Source organism: Gobio gobio (assembly GCF_949357685.1).
Source record: "Gobio gobio genome assembly, chromosome: 11".
Lineage (NCBI taxonomy): Eukaryota > Metazoa > Chordata > Actinopteri > Cypriniformes > Gobionidae > Gobio > Gobio gobio.
This window is the reverse complement of record NC_137104.1, coordinates 34496419-34514912: the sequence shown is the minus strand read 5'-3', so window position 1 is coordinate 34514912 and position 18494 is coordinate 34496419. Positions and strand designations below refer to the sequence as shown.

General features: G+C 41.1%; 1 protein-coding gene across 1 annotated transcript in view; it reads left to right on the top strand.

Annotated features, from left to right (window-relative positions):
- Positions 1-1522, top strand: part of topaz1 (testis and ovary specific TOPAZ 1) — a 45733-nt gene extending 44211 nt beyond the window's left edge. Inside the window, exon 9 of the mRNA XM_079828979.1 lies at positions 507-1522. Coding sequence (XP_079685105.1) covers positions 507-717 — 211 coding nt within the window. The 3' untranslated portion in view covers positions 718-1522. The remainder of the gene's footprint in view (positions 1-506) is intronic.
- The last annotated feature ends 16972 nt before the right edge of the window (positions 1523-18494 follow it).

Genomic DNA, 18494 nt, shown 5'->3' with positions numbered 1-18494 from the left:
CAGAGAATATCATCATATTTCAAAATAAAGCTGAAGCTCGAAGCTGGTTTGTAGCATACCAAGAATACAGACTAGGCCTATTGCTGTTATTACTGTAACTGTTATTTAGAGTTATATTAGGCCTGTTGTAGTTGGGTTAGGTGGCTTAGGTGGCTTTTACTGTGAATTTGTAAATAAGTCAATTATAATTTGTAAATAAGTAAATTGTGTTTTGTATTTATTTATATTCATACATTTAAGTATACATTACACTTTTAATAAATGGTTCAATTTAAATAAAAAATAAATAAATAAAAAGCCATTTAATGTCATCCACCTCGTTTTGTGACCTTTTTTTTTTTTTTTTTTTAAGTATCGGTTCAGGCACCGTTTAGGCACCAGAACCGTTTTAAAAGTATCGGTTTGGCACCGGAATCGAAAAAAACCCAAACGATACCCAACCCTACTTGTAAGTGCTTGAATATTGTTTGGTCATGATTTGTGAGCATGTAAGTTGTTTGGTTTAGGCATGCTGGTGTCGAGGATGTAACGGAGAGTGTGTACTTGGCGGCCGGTTGTCGTCTCCTCTCTGCAGCTCTCATACCAAACCCCAAATTGAGCATCCGCTACACAGCTGTTAATCAAAGCCAAGAGCAACTGTTTCAACTGGACCGTGGGTCTGCCCACAAATGGTTTTTACAGAATGATCGATGGGCACAAGAGATTTGGGCAAGCTAGCACACTCACACACATGCTTGTAAACAGTCCCAGATGTAACAAACGTCTCAAAGTCTGATCAAAGGTTAATTCATGTTTTGGACTGTTGAAACTGAGACTTTCTGAAACTGGTTGCAAAACTTTTTTGTGGTGGTTTATATATTTCGTTGTTTAAAACATTGTTGTAAAACAAGACTGTTTTGTTTCGAGTCTAAAAAAAGAAGAAAAAAGTTTCATAATATTTAGTTTCATGTTCTTAAAAATGTATAAACTCCTAGAACTTCCAAGAAATACAGAGATTTAAAATAGTGTTGCAATTGTGAATATTTCCATTATTTTCTACTCTAGACTTGACTAAACCGAGTTACATTTACTGTTACCATTTGTCTTGCCAATTAGAAATTGTCAAATACGTTTTGTGATTAGTGTAAAACCATATGACCGCGGTAGCTCTGAAAGGCACTTGTGTTCAATAATATGAAGGACATTCCATCATTGGATACGATTTTGTCTAGTTCTGTGATGTGCACGTTTAAGTTTGTTCAATTTAACTGAAAAATTATTACAAATAAATGGAAAATTCATACAATACCAATCTAAAGTCAGTTGCTTTTTGTTTTTTTACTATATTTTGCCCACATTTTTGCATGCAGACAAGTCAATGTTTTTTTTTTTTTTTTTTTTAAATCTTAAATGAGAATATGTTGCTGTAAAAGGCAAAGTATGACACTTTATTTGATGGAATTTAACCATGACCCATGCGTGTCTGTGTGGAACTTTTCTTTCTTTTTACTGTCAATACTATATTCACAATAAAAATGAGTGGTAAAAATGGGTGTCAAATATGTAAAGACAATAATGAAAAAAAAAATATTGTGTGAAAATGGAATGCGCATCCAACTTCATATTCACTCATTCGAACTCGAAAATAACATTTTTGAAGGAGTATTTCTTAAATCATATAATGACAGAAAGTCTCTCTTCCCCCAACTTTATTTTTTTTGTTGTCAGTTTCACATAATTCCAACCATTTATTTTTATTTGGCGAGATCTAATAATTGAACCTTGTCATTATTATGATGTACCTTTTTGTTTTTTGTTTTTACTTGTATGACAGCAATGGGCTTTCATTTAAAACTTAAAATTTATGACATTTTATTTTACTTCAAAATATTAATTGATTAATTCCATTTTTAGCTCTGTTCGAGAGTGGCACAAAAGAGAAGAGATTGTTGAATAAAGTCTTTATTTTTGTTTGGGTTTTTTTGCGCACAAAAAGTAAACTCGTCACTTCATAAAATTAAGGTTGAACCACTGTAGTCACATGGACTATTTTAACGATGTCTTTACTACCTTTCTGGGCCAAAGTGGTCGTTGTGTTGCTGTCTATGTGGAGTCAGAATGAAAGCTCTTGGATTTCATCAAAAATATCTTAATTTGTGTTCTAAAAAGGTCTTACGGGTTTGGAACGACATGAGAGTGAGTAATTAATGACAGAATTTTCATTTTTAGATGAACTAACCCTTTAACGGATAAACAGACATTTCAGTTTACCTGCAAACAATATACACTCAGCGGCCACTTTATTAGGTACACCTTGCTAGTACCGGGTTGGACAGCTTTTGCCTTCAGAACTGCCTTAATTCTTTGTGGCTTAGATTCAACAAGGTGCTGGAAACATTGCATAGAGATTTAGTATTGACATAAAAGCATCACGCAGTTGCTGCAGATTTGTTGGCTGCACATCCATGATGCGAATCTCCAGTTCCACCACATCCCAAAGGTGCTCTATTGGATTGCAATCTGGTGACTGTGGAGGCCATTTGAGGACAATGAACTCATTCTCATGTTCAAGAAACTAATTTGAGATGATTTTAGCTTTGTGACATTGCACATTATCCTGATGGAAGCATTTATTATATTTTTGATTTACCTTTATTTTACCAGTCTCAATTGAGATTAAAATCAAGAGATAGACCTGGCCAAGGTAGCAGCCATACAGTAAGACAACATTTTAAAGGTCCTGTTCTTCGTGATCCCATTTTTCAAACTTTAGTTAGTGTGTAATTTTGCTGTTAGAGCATAAATAATACCTGTAAAATTATAAAGCTCAAAGTTTAATGCCAAGCAAGATATTTTATTTAACAGAAGTTCCCTTTCAAAGCCTATAGCGAACGGTTTGGACTACATCCCTGTACTTCATGCTTTAATGACGTCAATTGAACAGTTTGTTGACTAACCTCCGCCCACAAGAATACGCAAAAAAGGGGCCGTGGTCTTGTTGCTCTCCCACGTGGAGAAGAGGAAGTGTTGCGTTTGTAGTGTGTTTGTCGCCAAGTCGTCGAGACGCTGTTATTTTCATCCCGGAGTCAAATCACCTTTGTTTGGCCTTCCCAGGGACGCTGTACTTAGAGATCAATGGGTACAATTTATGTTTAACTCGGTTCCCAAAAATTGTAATCCAAATTTAAAACTATGTGCAGCACATTTTGCTGAGGACAGCTTCCTCAATCTTAATCAGTTTATGCCGGATTCGCACAAAGATTATTCTTGAAAGATGGAGCAGTTCCTTCTTTGTCTGGAGAAGGCGTTGTTTATGGACCACAACCGGTAAGTGTATTTTATTATTTAAGTTGGTGCGTTTAACAGTTTCTGTAACTCATTACACAAAGGGCAAAGCTAAGGTAGGAATAAACAATGCACTTATTTTAAAAATTCAACAACACCATCGTTAATTCGACATACGGACAAAACCATATACCACCAGCTTTTATAACCGTTTGTAACATTTAACATTACAATTTGTAACAGCCAAACGTAAAAGTATGACAACTACTAAATAAACAGCTTACCATTGTGAAACATCCTGCAAAAGTCTTTCTTGAACAGGTTGTAATCGATTCTCTTTGATATTCTCCGGGTCTGATTCCGGCTCAAATTGATACGGTAATATAGACATGTTTACAATAACATTGAGCGCATGCATCTCCCTGTTATGGTAAGAGGCGTGACCTTTCCGGGCAATGTGCGCTAAGCTGCTGTCGAATCACAACACGGGAACCGCTGGCACAATCAGAACTCGTTACGTATTTCTGAAGGAGGGACTTCATAGAACAAGGAAATCATCAGGCTGTTTTTAGGACAGTGAAAACAGCAGTATACAGATAAGTAAATTGTGTGAAAAATACTGTTTTTTTACACGCGAAACATGAACACATGTTAAATTGCACACTGTAAACACAATCAAAGCTTCAAAAACAGGAAAAACGGGACCTTTAAAATAAAAGTAGTACACAATAGAACAGAAATATTAGAACATAGTATCACAGAACGCACTGCAGTACAAGCCAGAAAAAGCGTGCAAAATCATCATGGCTTGCAGTGTGTTACACAACTTGGCCATCAGACAGGGCATCCCTCTGCAGGAACCCCTCAGACCAGACGGCATGTCCGATGCAGTGCCCCTGCCACCCACTAATGCCGCTGCCATTCAGACAAGACCAGAGGATCATACAGACATTTTAGGTAAGGCCGAGCTCAGGAACAGAGATTTATTTCATATTGTGTTTTCCAGCTTGTTGGGAACAAATAACTGAAATCACAGTAGTCAGCGGTTTATGGTTTATTAGCAATTGTATTTGCGCAAGAGGCGATCTGTTTCAGAGACTCGTTTATTTGAATCAATACATTTGTGAGGTTGCTCAGTTCACCATTTAGGTCATTAATGGCTTTTGCTGTTTCCTCTTGATTTTGTAGCACCAATTTTCTGTGAATTAAATTTTAAGCTCACCATGACTGAAATACAGTCTGAAGCTCTTGCAGTGCCTGTGTTCTGGATGGAGCAAGTGTATAAATAATAGTATTGTCAGCATAAAAGTGTCATGTTTTTTTTGCTTGAATGTACTCACAAATAATTTAAATAAATATAAAACAAAATGGGTCCCAAAATAGAAACCTGGAGGACCCCTTTAAATATATCAAGAAAATCAGATTTGTCATCCACCACATAAACACTGAGTCCTATCTACCAAATATTTTCTAAACCATTTCCCTGTCCCTGGTCTGAAACCAGAAAAGTTTGTTTAGCAATTCATGGTCCACAGAATCAACCACATCATTGAATATAACAAATAAGGCTGTGCAGTGCTGTTTTCTGTCCAGGGGCCCGTTCTTCGTACCTCGCTTAATACATCTAAGATGATTTGACAGATCCCAGATCTTTTAATCGTGATAACTGATCTCTGGCTAATTTGGTTCTTCAAACGAATTTGCGGATTGGATTAAAATATCTGGATTAAATGATCTAAGATCACTGCGCGTTCTTGTGTTCCCTGAAGAGGGCAGATGCATCGATACTCGAAACCATGATCAGCAATGCAGCGATTGGCTGGCGTCAAGACAGCAACGTAATGACATCATATAATTAAAAAGCCACCTGGCAAAAAACTAGACAAATTACACACAAAAAAAACACGAATTTCTGGACCTTTATAAGGAAACAGCCAAACGACCAAACCAACATAAAAGTTATAATAGATAAATGATAAATGTTTTTTTTTTTGAACATGATTACCAATTATTTATATTCACGATTTTATACAGTATTTGTACACCCTTTACATTTTTATTTCAATGTTGTAATTTAATGTTTAATTCAATTTGAAGCAGATTTGTAACGTGACAGTTTTCAAGTTTCTTATGGGCCAAGATCAAATTATCCTCTCTTGCGCTGCATCAAGCCACTCCCATTATATCCGTGATCACTTAATGCACGGCTCAGATTAACTGTACAACATGTGTGTAAACCAATAAAAATAGAATTATATAAAGTAATTATTCCATCACAAATAAATCGCTCAATCAAGTGGCTGTCTATAGTATTATACATTATAGTGTCTATAATATTATACATTCTCATATACATATACAATATAACATTTGTATATTATTATTTAAAATTATTATTGCCCCTGGTTCAGTAATGCACTCTTGTAATAAAGTAGCAGTGGCTGGGACAGATTTTAAGTATCACCTCAAGATGCAATCTAATCCTGTTTACATGAAATAAGCCTGCTCATGAGCAGGTTTAAGTTTACGGACCTGTTACTATGACAGCAAGTCCAGGATGAGCTTTGAAGAACCAAACAATCCAAGATCATGCCAAATCGTCAACAATCAAATCCAGCTAACTGAGTTAGCGAGGTACGAAGAACGGGCCCCAGGTTGCCAATAAGGTTGTTTATCACCACCGTAGCAGCAGTAATGGTACTATGGCCAGTTCTAAACCTGGATGGAAAAGTTTAAAATATTAGTTTGGAGATCGAATGGTAGTTGCTCATGTCTGAGGGATCACCACCTTTAAAGGGTTAGTTCACCCAAAAATGAAAATTCTGTCATTAATTACTCACCCTCATGTCGTTCGACACCCGTAAGACATCCAGCTTGTTATTGTCTTCCGTGTGTGCCTCCACGACGCATGCGCGAGAATATGACGCAGATCCGGCGCTGGGACACATGACCCAAAAGGGATTTGTTTACAAGCAGAGAAAGACGCACGTGTCTAAGCTGTTGGATTCTACATTGATCGTGCTTTAGGTCTCGGCGTAGTTCTCAAAATGGGGAAAAAATGCGCATTTCATGGATTCCCGAACGCTGGTGCTACGTCATGTTCTCGCGCATGCGTCGTGGAGGCACACACGGAAGACAATAACAAGAGTGGATAAAGGTGTTATTTTGATGTTTTTTTGCGCACAAAAACTATTGTCGTCACATCGTAAAATTATTGTAGAGCCACTGTGGTGAGATGGACTTTGTAACGACGTTTTAAGTGCCTTTTATGGGTACTCTTGGGAGTATTAATGTGCTGAATGCCAATGGAGGCCTATCTGAAGCCTTTCTCAGCCATCAGCTTTCAACAAAAATATCTTCATTTGTGTTCCGAATATGAACAGAGGTCTTACGGGTGTCGAACGACATGAGGGTGAGTAATTAATGACAGAATTTTCATTTTTGGGTGAACTAACCCTTTAAATAATGGGAGAACTTGAGCTGCTTTCCAAATTCTAGGTGTAGAATTCAACAAAAGACAAGATTAAAAATATGAGTAACGTCTCGGTTACGTATGTAAACCTCATTCCCAAAAGGAGGGAACGGAGACTTACGTTGGAACTGACCGACGAATTGGGGATAATTTTTCAGGGGACCAATCTACTTTGAGTGTTTAAAAACGAGCCATTGAACATTGGCATGCGGTTCACGCATTCCACGCTCCACCTGCAGCGTGGGTATAAATAAGGAAGTGGAATACCGCATCTTTGGTTTTCTGCCGAGGAACCGAACTAGTGACTCAGCCCTTCAGCGGAAGCACAGCACCATGTGGCGATGGGACGTACGTCTCTGTTCCCTCCTTCAGGGAACAAGGCTTACATACGTAACCGAGACGTTCCCTTACAGTTGGTCACTTTCGACGTACGTCGGAACTGACCAATGAATTGGGGATCCTACCAACATGCCACAGCGTTGGCCCTTCCAGCGCTCTGCCTGAGCTCCCTGGCCCGCCCAATGTTGTCAGGGCTCTAAGCAGAGAAGGTCAGTCACTGCTGTTCTGCAAGACCCACTCAGTGTGATTATTGGATAACGCTGGAAACACACGTTCCAAATGCATACGGGTGTAGGCCTGGCGTCAGACACCCACAATGTCTGACTACCTCGGGTGTCGGAGGAGCTCGACAGGGTTAGCCATTTCTGGGGAACACAACTGGAGACAATAAACGCATGTATCTGGCCCAGCGGGCGGGAGTGGTGTTTCAAGCTGACACTAGAACAGGCCCTTCGTGCTACTGGCCACTGGGACACGGGAAGATACAGACTCTACATGGAGGCTATAGAATCTAGCGAACGTGTTAGGTGTCGCCCAGCCCGCAGCTCTACAGATGTCAGCAAGGTTCCTTGAGCCAGCGCCTAGGAGGAAGCTACACCTCTAGTTGAGTGTGCTCGCAACCCGAACGGGCAAGGCACGTCTTGTGATTGGTACGCCAAGACGATAGCATCCACTATCCAGTGGGCTAACCTCTGCTTGGAGACAGCCTTTCCCTTTTGCTGGCCTCTGTAACAGACGAAGAGCTGCTGTGAGGTCCTAAAGCTTTGATCTTGGACCACGTAGGCGCAAAGGGCGTGGACGGGACAGAGCAAAGCCAGGGCTGGGTCTGCCTCCTCCGAAGGCAGCGCTTGCAGGTTCACTACGTTTCCCTGAAGGGAGAGGTAGGAACCTTAGGCACATATCCAGGCCGGGGTCTCGGGATGACGTGAGAGTTAGCCGGCCCGAATTCTAGGCACAATTCCAGGTCCCCTACCCTCTTGATAGAGACCAATGCAGTCACGAGCACTGTCTTCATGGACAGGATCTTTAACTCTATAGACTGCAAAGGCTCAAAGGGAGGACTCCCAAGAGCTAAATCCCAAGAGGGTAACGAGTTTGGAAGAGGAGGATTTAGCCTCCTCGCACCTCTGAGGAACCTGACGATTACGTCGTGCTTTCCTAAGGACTTACCTTCAACTGCGTCGTGATACGTCGCAATTGCTGCGACATACACTTTGAGGGTGGAGGGAGACAGCCTTCGCTCCAGCCCATCTTGCAGGAAAGATAGCACGACTCTAACCAAATACCTTTGGGGGTCTTCCCGATGGGAAGAACACCATTCAACGAACAGGTAGAGGGAGCACTAGCAAAAGTGATGGTGTCTACAACAGCCTGTACCCGGCCACCTTGAACCTCTGCGTCCCGTCCAGAGACCCCTGGGTTCCCTCAGAGGAATGGGCCAGGGAGGCGCTGTCGCAAGGAGTGTGAGTTCGGGGAACCAGGTCCGGTTGGGCCAATAGGGCGCAACTAACAAGACCTGCTCCTCGTCCTCCCTGACTTTGCACAGTGTCTGTGTAAGATGGCTCACGGGGGGAAACGCATACTTGTGCAGGTCCCGGAGCCAGCTGTGTGCCAGTGCATCCGTGCAGAGAGTCACCCCGGTCAGGGAATAGTACAACCGGCAATGGGTCGAGTCTGGAGAGGCAAACGGGTCTACCTGTGCAGCTCCAAAGAGGTCCCATATCAGCTGGATCACTTGGGGATGGAGTCGCCACTCTCCCGGAGGTGTCGACTGTCGTGAGAGCTCTTCGGCTGTCTGATTGAGCACACCAGGGATGTGAATGGCCCGAAGCGACCTCCGATGCTTCTGACTCCAAAGGAGGAGATGGTGGGCGAGTTGCAGCATGCGGCAGGAGCGTAGACCACCCTGTCGGTTGATGTACGTGACGGTCAAAGTGCTGTCCGTACGAACCAGTATGTGCTTGCCATGTAGTGGCTTTTTGAGGCAGCCCAGCATAAGACATACAGCTAGCAACTCTAGGCAGTTGATGTGCCAATGCAGTTGGGGCCCCGTCCACAGACCCGAAACTGCATGCCCGTTGTACGTGGCCCCCCAGCTGGTGGATGGGGCATCCGTGAAGACCACAGCATGCCTGGACACTTGTTCTAGAGCTTAGATCGGGCTCAAAAAATCCAGTAAATATGTATCCAATAATTAAGAAACAAATAGGCTATAGCAGACTATAATCATGACATGAAGACACGGGAGCGATCACTTTCATTGCACATGAACTGGAGCGTGTCTCATAAATAAACCAAAACTCAGCAGGCTACTTGCCTCACAGACATGAGAAATATGTGTATAGGAAGCTTGAAATGTCCACTATTAAACGAAACAATTAGAAACAAAAAGAAATAGGTTAGTTAAGCAATGCGCAGTGTTCACGCGAGCAGCTCATGGCGTCTCAGAGCGGTCCTGCGCGCTCCATCACTGCATGTGCTGTGAGTTTAACATGCATTTTTAGACTAATCCTGACTTGTGCAACTTTGTACACATTTGTTTCTTAGTTGTAGTATTAGTTCTTACTTTGTTAAAAAATATATATATTATTTCTGATTATGGCATAGCTTTCTGCCCACCCAATTAGGCTAATAAAGTAATGATTAAAAAAACACAAATGCTTGATCAGAGGCCCGACCCGGCCCGAGGAGTTCGAGCTCGGGCAGAGAATCTAAAATCGAACTTGTTCTAAGGGCACTCCCGCCCATAGAAACGAATGGTCCGACCACGGGCTGAAGGTTTGGTGACAGTACAGAGTAACATGGACCCGGTACTTGCCGCTCTGCCACGCCTATCTCTGGACTCTGCCGTGAAGCCTGAACGTATTCAAGCAGTTCAACACTGACCGGACTCGCTCCTCTGTGAGGCGTGCAGTCTGGTTGACCGAATCCAGCTCCATACCAAGATAAGAGATCCTCTGCGTTGGCAGAGTTTGCTCTTCTCTCGGTTGACCCGAAGTCCCAACAGGCTGAGGTGACTGAGCACCATGTCCCTTTGTTCGCACAACTGATCCCGAGACTGAGCTAGTATGGGCCAGTCGTCGAGATAGTAGAGGATGCGATCGCCACCTTCTCTGAGTGGAAAAATGTCTGCGACCTTCGTGAAGATGTGAGGCGACAGGGACAGCCCGAAGGGGAGGACTTTGTACTGATATGCGTAAGAACGGTTTGTGTCGAGGGAGAATTGAGACATGAAAGTACGTGTCCTTCAGGTCAATCACTGCAAAACAATCTTGGGGATGGATGCATTCGAAAATGCATTTCTGTGTTAACATCTTGAACGGGAGCTTGTGCAGGGCCTGATTCAGGACACGCAGGTCCAAGATTGGTCGTAACCCACCGCCTTTCTTGGGTACAATGAAGTAGGGGCTGTAGAATCGGCTGGAGGCTAGAGGAAGCGGCTCGACCGTGTCCTTTGCCAGCAGGACATCGATCTCTGACCGCAAGACATGAGCATTGCTTGAAGCAGGTGAAGTGGATGCCCTTGTACTTGTACCTTGTACTGCAAACTGAATCACAGAGCTGAGCCTGATGGTACGGATGAGCCAGCGAGACGGCCTGGGGAGCGCTAGCCAGGCCCCCAGAGACCAAACAAGCCGGACCAAATGGACTACAGACGTACCCAGGGTGGGGCAGTAATGTTGAACACGGTGACCCGACTCGGGAGGCCCGGAGTGTGGTCTTGAGTATTCCAGGGTGGGGCAGAGTGTGGATGAGAAGGCCTGGTGGCGCCTTCGGGCCGCACACTGCTGCTCCGTGGCGAAGGGAGTGGCAAGGCCCTGGGGCATCACGCACTGCCAACCTCGCTCTCTTGGGGCATAACATATTTACATACAAGAATGATTTCCACCCCCAAATCATTCTTGTCGGCTATTGGCTGGAGCACTGTTTGTTGTGCTTCGTGGTCCAGCCTGCACCAGTTTGTTTTTGTTGCAGTTTGTGGAGCTTAGGCGGACTACAGAGACCACGTTTTTTTACAGTGTGTTCAGGGCACAGGCAGCTAGCGGATAGCGAAGAGATGTTTGCTGCATGTGAAAAAAAAGTTTGGCCTAAAAAACGCGTGACATCGCTTAGAGCACCTTTAAACATTGCATGCACAGCAAGCTAATGGGACAGTAAAACTGTTACACACCCCTCCCCCAAAAGAAAAGTTACAGTCCCATAAAATCTCTTTAGCTTTTCCACATGGTAAGTATCACCTCGGAATAATTTTTACCTAGGTAACGTTAGGCTACTGTCTCAAATACGTTTTCACAGTGCCATAATAGGCGTGCTAATGTTGTTTTCCTCAGCGTCCCAGCATAATGACAGAGAAACGGGCTCTGATAATGCATTACTAATGTTAGCATTGACGACTCGCCGTTTTTATTTACCAAACAATTCCTTAACGTTACCTTTTCAATTCAATGACCCACCTCCATCTGCGCTAACCTAACGTTACTTTGCACGAACATGCATATCTTTGTTCGACTGTCATGAATATTTGAAATGTCCATTTACATTAAGTACAAGTTAGCCAAACATAGATGAACCTTACCTGTCCAGGAGAAAATTAGCAACGTTGGCATCAGTCTTCAAATTATTCTCCGTTTTCAGCCGTCTCTATCTTTCAAAGGCATCTCTTATACAAATCCTTATTTTATTTCGGACACTGTCACAACGTTTTTCTGATTCATAACGAGGTCGTTTAGGTTTCGTAAAGTTAGACATTGTTTATCCAAAAAGTTTGTAGCTGCAGCTGTGGTAACTAGAGCAGAGCTGGCAACCCGAATGCAGAAACACTACTGACTTCGTGATTGGTAGAAAGGCGGAGGGTGGCGCTTCAGGCCAAAACACAACATGTCAACATCAACATCAGTTGAGGGCTGCAACTTCACTTTTAAAATGACAATATCTTGGCCGGACAACCGTTGTCAGTGATATAAATATTTGAAATTAACATGATTTCTTAATGTCTAGTGACATATCAGGGACATTTTATGATTAATTGAAATACATTTCTTACATACAGTTCCTTTAATGTATATTTTACACTGTCCCTGTTTAAATAAATAAATAAATGAAAATGAAATAAATATCATCGTCTTCAAAGTCCTGTTGACCCTCTTAGTTAAGTTGGTCTGGGGATGATAGGCTGTAGTGAGTTTTTGTACTACACCCCATCGTTTGCAAGTATCATTGAGTAACTGGGCAGTGAACTGAGGCCCACAATCAGAAACTAAGTATGCTGGAGCTCCCCATCGTGTGAACATTTATTTTGTCAGAATGTTGGTTATTAGGTGAGTGAAAGAGCACTACCCACTTGTTGCAATAATCTACAAAGACTTATAAGAATTTGTTGGATCGTGGGCTTCTTGGGAAAGGACCCAACAGATCTACTCCGAGCATATAGCCAGGCTCTACTACTGGGGTTGACTGCAACAATCCGGAGAGTTTTGAGATTCTAGGTTTGTAAGCTTGACACGTCTTACATTGGGTGCAGAAGCTCCAAACATCTTTGTGAATCTCGGGCCAATAGTCATTGTCAAGTAGCCTCCTCATTCTTCGCAAATGTCCGCTCAATGGGTTTGAATGAGCGAACCCTCAGTGATGCAGGTATAATTAACTGACGAGTGCTCCCTTGTTGCTTGTCTGGTACACTACGAAACAAATAGTCATTCTGTACGATGTAAGCAATGCGGTTAGAGTCTGTGGTAGGTTGCTTAGTTGCCTCCCATAAAGACTGTAAAGATGAATCAAGCTTTTGAGCTCTCCCAATCTCATCCCAGTTTACTGGTAAGTTATGGTCTGGTTTTGTGGGTTGACTTACCACCTCTGGATAGGGCATCAGGTACTACTTTACAGGACCCCTTAAGGTACTTAACGGTGATGTTAAAACCTTGCAGCCGTAAAGCCCACCTGGTCAAGCGTGAGGATGGTTTAGGCTCAAGTCAATACCCAAGTCAGAGCGGAATGGTCTGTGAGTACTTCGAAGTTCCTTCCCTCCAAGTACTGCCTCCACTTTTCTACGGCCCACACTACTGCTAGGCACACCTTTTCTGCAGTGGAGTACGATTTCTCTGCTCCCTGTAGAACTCGCGATGCATAAGCAATGACATGCTCAGAACCATCAAAGTCTTGTGTCAGCACAGCTCCCAATCCTACATCGCTAGCATCAGTTTGTACTTTAAAATCCTTAGTGAAGTTGTGTGGCATTAAAACTGGGGCTTGTTGGAGGGCGTTTTTAAGATCCTTAAAAGCACTTTGGCATTCAACCGTCCAATCCCAAACTGCATCTTTAGCTTTTAATGCATATAAAGGTGCTGCTCGCTCAGAACAGTGGGAAATGAAGCGATGGTACCAACTTGCAAGACCTACAAACCTTTGTACCTCCTTGAGATTCTTTGGTACCAGGAAATCTTGTACTGCAGTGACTTAAGAGGCTTCAGTACGGACCCCTTCCTCAGAAACCACATGTCCCAGATACGTGATGGTCTTTTGCAGCATGGAACATTTCTTGAGATTGAGAGTTAATCCTGCGGCTTCCAGTTTCGCAAAGAGTTGTTTAAGGTGCTGGAAGTGGTCTTGAATGGTCTTGGAATAAATCACTATGTCATCAAGATAGACAAAGCAGAACTTCCCTATAAAATCTCTCAGAATGTTGTTCATGAGTCTTTGAAAGGTTGCAGCGGCGTTTTTGAGGCCGAAAGGAAAACGAACAAACTCAAATTGATTGTTTTTAGTGACAAAGGCAGTTTTTTTATACTGTTTTCCTACATTCCCACCTGCCAGTAACCAGATTTACAGGTCCCATGGCATGAAATTTTCATTTTATGAGGTTTTTCAACATTAATATGAGTTCCCCTAGCCTGAATATTGTCCCCAAGTGGATAGAAATGTTGATCGGTGTAAAACCAGAGTTCTGGCTGTCTTTCTCTGCCTTTGAGAAAATGACAGGCCAGACGAGCCAATCCTGAAGTCTCCTGGTTTGACGTCCAAGCAGGAACGGTTACCTCCCTTTCCTCCGCCCAGAGAATCTGGCATGCCCATGCAAGCGCTCAAGAGATCATTGCTTGTGAACGAGTGAACGCTGGCAGTTTCTCAGTGTTTGGATGTACAAATGAAAACAGAAGTCTTTTTTCAGTTCCTTCTGATCTGTGATCAGTGATTTCTTATGTGTAGCTAATTATTTATTATTCGTGCACACACTGCAGCTTCTCTCCCGACAGAACGGTGTTTTCGTGTTTTCTATCTTGTGAGTCAGTATTTTGTACGTCCTCGTCGCGTCTATCTGTTCTACAATGTGCATACAGTCGTTTCTGCTCAACATCAGCAGAGTAACATCTTTAGAGATAAACCTCACACACGCCGAGGCTCGGGCTGACCGGTCGGCCTCCAACATCCCCGACCCCCAGTACTGCATCTGGCCCACAGCGGAGGCACCAAACGCGGCGCGAGATTAAGCAGAAGGGGGGTAAGCGTGAGGGTATCCGGCTAGGCTAGCCAGCTATCCCCACAATAAACTGGATTACATTCGATTACTGCTGTTGTGTCTTTGTTTGCGCTGTGTACTCAATGCGCGTCACTGACGCTTTCCATATGATAGGAAAATATCTAAAAAAAAATGTATTATCAACACTTACTCATAACTCGTTCATCTCGACAGCTGTAATGGTACTTTGCATGTGTTACAAAGTTGGTAATAATGATGAAGACGGACTCAGTTTGACTGGGACTCGTGTTTATTCAGAACTCTCAGATACAAACACAATAAACTCGCGCTGACTGACAGCGCTCTCATAACTCAGTAGTTACTATAAATAACTTTGTTAGCGATCGCTGAGCTCAGTCTCTGGTACATTAGTGATGTCCGGTTCGCGAACGATCTTTCTTTTGAACCGGTTCTTTTTAATGAACCGAATCAGTTACCCAAATCGGACTGAAGCGCTTTAAACGGTTCGCGTCTCCAGTCGAGTATTATGAAGCTGCAGACTCGGAGCCAGCTGCATCTACAGTCCCGCACCCAGAGTCCCGCATTCTCAGACCCCTCATTTTTTCGAGACAGCGCCTCCTATCAAATTGGATCGGGTAAACAATGCAATTGCAATGTGAAGGACTTAGGCCGAAACGTGAGTATCATCAATTTTATTTAACACATTTTTTTTTTAATCAAACTACTTTATAGCTCATCGACACCAACATGAATAGCTCATTTAATATTTGTAAAGATAGTTTTTCCCCGAAAATATTTTTTATACCTTAGCTAGCCTTAACCATGGACTTTTTGTAGACAAGCCATTGTAAAATCCGATTAAAATGAAGGTAGACCAATTAAATACATTGAGTGTGTTAATATCAAAGAATTTCATCATTAATTATTTAATCAGATTTACAGTTTGACCTTTTTTTTTAATTACCTTTTATCTTAAAACTATAAATTGAATTAATTAAGGTCAAATGGAGTAATTTTTTTTTACTTTATATAATTTATGTAGCCTACTTAAATGAGTAGCCTATACTTATAAAACTTACATATTAAAATTAATCCATGTTAATTAAACTGTGATATGAAGTTGTTTATATGAAGGATCCTGCAAATGGTAATAGCAGACATTCTTTCTGAACCCCTCAAAGCTCTGCTGGATAAGTCTAAAACTCAACTGAACTTCACAGATGAAGTGGAGTTAATTTGTAGTTTTCTTTTCCTGAGGTGGGCCCAAACATGTTTGTCAATTGGATTGTTTCTATTATTGCCATATATGAAATGTTTTATATGTTAATTAATTATTAATTAATTAATTTATATGGACAGGCCATAATTCATGGCCTATGTGAGATGCAGGCATTGTCCTGGCAGGAGGCTGAGGAGGTGTTCCTCAGTGGCCTTACTTATAACCCTAGGTATTCTTGTAATTTGCATTTGCAAAAAATATATAATTTATTATTACACAATATTTTTGACAATGGCAATTATTTTAGTGAAGTCGAGGAATTTGACAGAGTGATTGCCAAACGAATGAAAAAACAGTCACCCACCAGAAAGTAAAGTTATTATTTTACCTTATGCAATTGAAGACGAAAAGTAAAGTCACTAACAAAATTCTTTCTTACTTTTTTCTTTTCTTTGTCCTTTTTACAGCAACATGATGTTTAGGTGATTGTTAAATAAAGTACAGAATTGTTTATTATTTGTGTTTTGTCTATTCTTATTTGAGTTAAGCTTTGCATTGCATTCAAAATATCAAAAAACAGGGTTTGTAATGTTAGCATGGTATGTTAATTAGACCATTAGCATAGGTTGAACTGAAAGAAACATTGGAATTTGAAAAACATTGAGGCAATATAATAATCACACAATATTAATATTGATAATAAGATAGTTCAATCTGTAATTGTATCTCTTCCATCAGTAATTTTCTTTTGATTAGGCTAGCCTACCACCCACACTCAAAAAATAACTACTGGGTAATTTGTTAGTCAGAGAACACAGTGTGTTTTTTGGCACATGCACTGAGCAGGGAATGCAAATATGTTATTTTGTTATTATTTTGTGTTAATTTATTTGAAAAACTTTAAAAGAAGCGAGACCGTTATATTGCATCCGGAGTCTGAGAATGCAGGACTCTGTGTGCAGGTGTTATACGATCTTCCGAACAGCAGGAGGCGCTGTCTCGAAAAACGAGGGGCCTGAGAATGCGGTACTCTGGGTGCGGGACTGTAGATGCAGCTGGCTCCGAGTCTGCAGCTTCATAATGTTGCTCCAGTCAGCGCTGATCCATAATTTACTAAAGTTACTAACTTTCTGACATGAGTGACAGCCCCTCCGACTAGAAATAGACTAATAACCTGAAGTATATTCTGTAACTAAAACAGTTCACTGAACTGAGACATGCTGAGAACTGATGTGAAGTGAACTCCGGTCCATCCATCTCTCTGGCAGCAGCTCGTGCCTGCTCGTGCCTCGTAGACCTCGTTAAACCACGCCCCCTCCGCTCATATCAAATGCAAAGATGTCAGCCAATCACAACAGTGGGCGTTTTTACTGAAGTCTCACAGCAGACACGCCTCTTGTAACAGGCCTTCAGCCACAGGGCAAACAGCAGTATAGAAAAAATGCCTTTTATTTCTAAATTATGACATTTTATGATGTTAAAATCATACTAACAATATAAGTACACCTCAGGAAACATTATAAAATAATAGAAAAATGCCATGCCATGGGACCTTTAAGGTCTGATGTACTGAATTCAACCGCTCCATTCAAGGACTCTAAGATATCTTGAATCTGTGGCATTGGAAATCCGTCAAGAGGAGTCTTGGAATTCAATGCTCGGTAATCAACACACACTGTAAAAAATTCTAAGCTTGTACAACAAAAAAAATCTTGGTACTAATTTCCCCTAGCTTTTTCTTGTTTACTCAACTTTTGTAAATAACAGTTATACTAACTGAAAATGAGTTGTTTGTGATTAAGTTGAGTCAACTTAACATTGTTTGTTTTCTGAACTGTCCTATAACAAATCTTTTTTAGTTGAGCCAATTCAAAAAAATGTGTCTGTAGAACTCAATGTCTGAAGTTGAGTGAACAAAAAAATGCTAGGGGAAATTAGTACCAAGAAATACTACGTTAGATAAACTACAAAAACTTTGCCGAAGTCAAAAACTGAAAAGAGTGAGTCAAGACAATGTTAACTAAACATTTATTCCAAAATGCATCAAGACATTTTTTTTAAAACAATTTGTACAGCCTTTTGCAGTCAATACAATGCTATTTTAGTAAACTATCATGATTGACTATTATAATTACTATTAAAAGGTACAGTTAACTCAAAAATGATAATTCTCTCATCATGTATTCCCTTATGTCTCAAACTCATATGACTTCCTTTCTTCTGCAGAACACACACAAGGCTCCAGTGGTTTAATCTCTGCCTTCTAGAGCAATACAATCAGTTTTGGATAAGAAACAGATTAAAATATTAGTCTATTACATCTTGATATCTGACTGTATTGCTTCAGAACACCTGGATTAAATTACTGGATTCACATGGATTGTATATATCTTGAAGGTTCTGAACCCCATTTAGTTGCATTGTATGGAAAATATCTCTGTTTGTATAGAAGAAAGGAAGGAAAATGAGTTTAAAACATCAAATTATAATGAATAATAATTTTTGGGTAAACTATCCCTTTCAATAGTTCTCACAAGAAACAAATAAAATGCATCAATAATAGTATTGCTACCACAAAAAAAAAAAGTTTCACTTTCCACTTCTTTTTTTGTTAATTTAATTCAAGACTAAGTCTTAAAAATGTTCCAGTATACAAAATACAATCACATTTAAGCAAACAACATTCCTACAAAGATGTTCTACACTGCCTCAAATGTATATTTTATATC